The sequence below is a fragment of the Haliaeetus leucocephalus genome, unplaced genomic scaffold (genome assembly GCF_000737465.1).
Source record: "Haliaeetus leucocephalus isolate CR32 unplaced genomic scaffold, Haliaeetus_leucocephalus-4.0 Scaffold164, whole genome shotgun sequence".
Classification (NCBI taxonomy): domain Eukaryota; kingdom Metazoa; phylum Chordata; class Aves; order Accipitriformes; family Accipitridae; genus Haliaeetus; species Haliaeetus leucocephalus.
Window position 1 is genome coordinate 1,334,816 of NW_010972600.1, and position 2,283 is coordinate 1,337,098.

At 71.4% G+C, this 2,283-nt stretch overlaps 1 protein-coding gene across 1 annotated transcript in view; it reads right to left on the minus strand.

Moving 5' to 3' along the window:
- The window catches only part of USHBP1 (Usher syndrome 1C binding protein 1), a 4,666-nt gene extending 2,824 nt beyond the window's left edge, over nucleotides 1-1,842 (minus strand). The window contains exons 1-6 of the mRNA XM_010563297.1: nucleotides 1,549-1,842; nucleotides 977-1,128; nucleotides 795-895; nucleotides 566-693; nucleotides 266-493; nucleotides 47-193 (exon numbers count right to left, since the gene is read on the minus strand). Coding sequence (XP_010561599.1) covers nucleotides 47-193; nucleotides 266-493; nucleotides 566-693; nucleotides 795-895; nucleotides 977-1,128; nucleotides 1,549-1,842 — 1,050 coding nt within the window. The remainder of the gene's footprint in view (nucleotides 1-46; nucleotides 194-265; nucleotides 494-565; nucleotides 694-794; nucleotides 896-976; nucleotides 1,129-1,548) is intronic.
- Nucleotides 1,843-2,283: the final 441 nt, after the last annotated feature.

The window sequence follows — 2,283 nt, forward strand, 5'->3', positions numbered from 1 at the left end:
CCCCCCGTCATGCCTCGGCCGCAGCCCACCCCAGCCCCGCACTCACCTGGGGCAGCCGGGGCTCCTCCTGCCCTGGGGGGCTGCCGAGCCCAGGGCTGTCACTGCCGGAGCCCCCCGGCTCCTCCAGCCTGGACAGAGCATCCCGCAGGTCCTGGACCTGCGCCGAGCATGGGGCTGAGCCGCGGGAGCCGCTCTGGTGGCACCCCAAGGGCTGAACCGGGGGCAGTGCCCCCCTCCCCCCTTTTGCCGTGTCCCCAGCACCCACCTTCTGCTGCAGCCGGTCGCGGTCCCCCTGCAGCGCCCGCAGCGAGGTGGTCACCCGGTTCAGCTCCTCGTCCCGGCGCCCCAGGGCTGCCCGCAGTGCCGCGTTCCTCGCCGATGCCGCCGCCACCGCTGCCTCCTCCACTGGCAGCCCCTCGCCTGCTCCCTCCTCCAGGCCCCGGCACGTCGTCCTCCCGGCCCAGCCCGGTGTCCAATCCAGCTGCTCCAGGCTCTGGGAATACAGGGCCGGTCAGCCAGCGCCCATCCCGTTGGCGTCTGGGCTGACCGTGCCGGTGTGCCTCACCTTGGCTGCCCGCGTCCACTCCTCGCCGGGCAAAGGCTGCGCCGGTGCCCACCGGTGCCGGGAGAAGACGGCGCGCTCCAGCGAGCTCACGGCGTGCTGCAGGTCTGCGAAGAGGTCGGGGCCGTGGGCTGGGGAGAGGGAGAGCGGCTGGGGTCAGGTCCCTACAGCAGGCAGCCAGCTGCCGGCACGGCACAGCATGGCACGGCACAGCACGGCACGGCGCACCCACCTTCCAGGCTGCTGGCGGCGTCGCGCGTGCCGTCGATGCGCCGGGGCTGTGGGTTGGCAGCAGGGAGGCTGGCGGTGCCCTCCCAGCCCTCCTCATCCTCCCTGTGGGGCGGTGAAGACCAGAGATGGAGGGGGCCGGACGGTGACAGCCCCCGGTACCCCACAGCCACCGCGTGCCAGTACCTGCCCATGCGGCGCTGCAGCTGCTCGGCTCTCCGGTGCAGCCGGGCCACCGTCGTCAGCAGCCCAGCAATGCGCTCCTCATAACACAGGATGTCGTCGGCGTCCCCCGCCATGTCCTCCTCATCATCCTCATCCTCGTCTTCATCCTCCTCCTCGCCCGGTGGGGGCTGCGGGGGCTGTGGGGAGCAGAGGCGACCGCCCGTCGCGGCCCCGGCCGGCACCAGGGGACGGAAGGGTTGACATCCGCCGGGATTTGCCAGGATGGGGATGAGGTTTGGGCACCAGCTGACCGGCCGCAGCGCCTTGCTCGGCACAGTGGGCAGGACCCGGCACTGCCGCACCATCGCCTACCGGAGCCTGGCACAGGGACCGGGTGTGCCCGTGGCCGGGGGATGCCCGTGGGGGGCACAAGGAGGCCCCTGGCCACATGGGACCAACCCCTGGCAGCACCCATCCCGCGGGACACCCCACTTGCCTTCTCCATCCCGGCCGCCTCCTGCCCACGACGCCCCGCGCCAGCCAGCGCCCGTTCCTGGGGCTTGTCCCGGTTCCGCAGCCGGGGCTCCCGGCACGTCCCGGCACGTTCCGGCTACGCCGCCGGCCCCCTGCCCTGGGCCTTTCCCCGTCCTTGTTCCTGCCGAGATTTCCTCTTCCTCGGCAGCCCCGGCGCAACCTCTTGTGCTTAACCGTTGCGCTGCCCCATGCCCGGGCGGGCGGCGCAGCCATCTTGGGGGGCTCTGCCCCCCAACATCGTCCTTCCCTGCTCTGCCCCATGGCACCTCAGCCCCCCACCGGACCCTCCCCGTGTGCCCGGGCTCCCTCGCACCCAGGCGGGTGGATGCACCCAGCTTTGCGTCCTTGAGCATCCCCTGGAGTTTGGGGGGCGGGGGGGGGGGCAGGCAGAACACTTGGGGGGGTGCATGAGAATTTGGGGTGCTAGGAGGCATTGCATGGGGTGCTGGGGTGTGCCGTGGGAGGGAGCCAGCCCAGGGGTGCCGTGGGCAGCGCGTGGGTGTTTAGGTGCTGGAGGGTGGTGTTTGGGGTGCAAAGGGGTGCTGCAGGGGTATTTGGGGTGCGGGGGGGGCAGTGTGTGGGTGCTGGAGGGTGCTGCGGGGGTGTTCGGAGTGCTGGGATGGAGCAGGGATATTTGGGGTGCAGAGGGATGGTGCATGGGTGTAGGGGGGTGTGTTTGAGGATTTGGGGTGCAGGGGGCGGTGCATGGGTGCAGGAGGGTGTGCGTGGATATTTGGGGTGCAGAGGGGATGGTGCGGGGGGGTGCGCGTGGATATTTGGGGTGCAGAGGGATG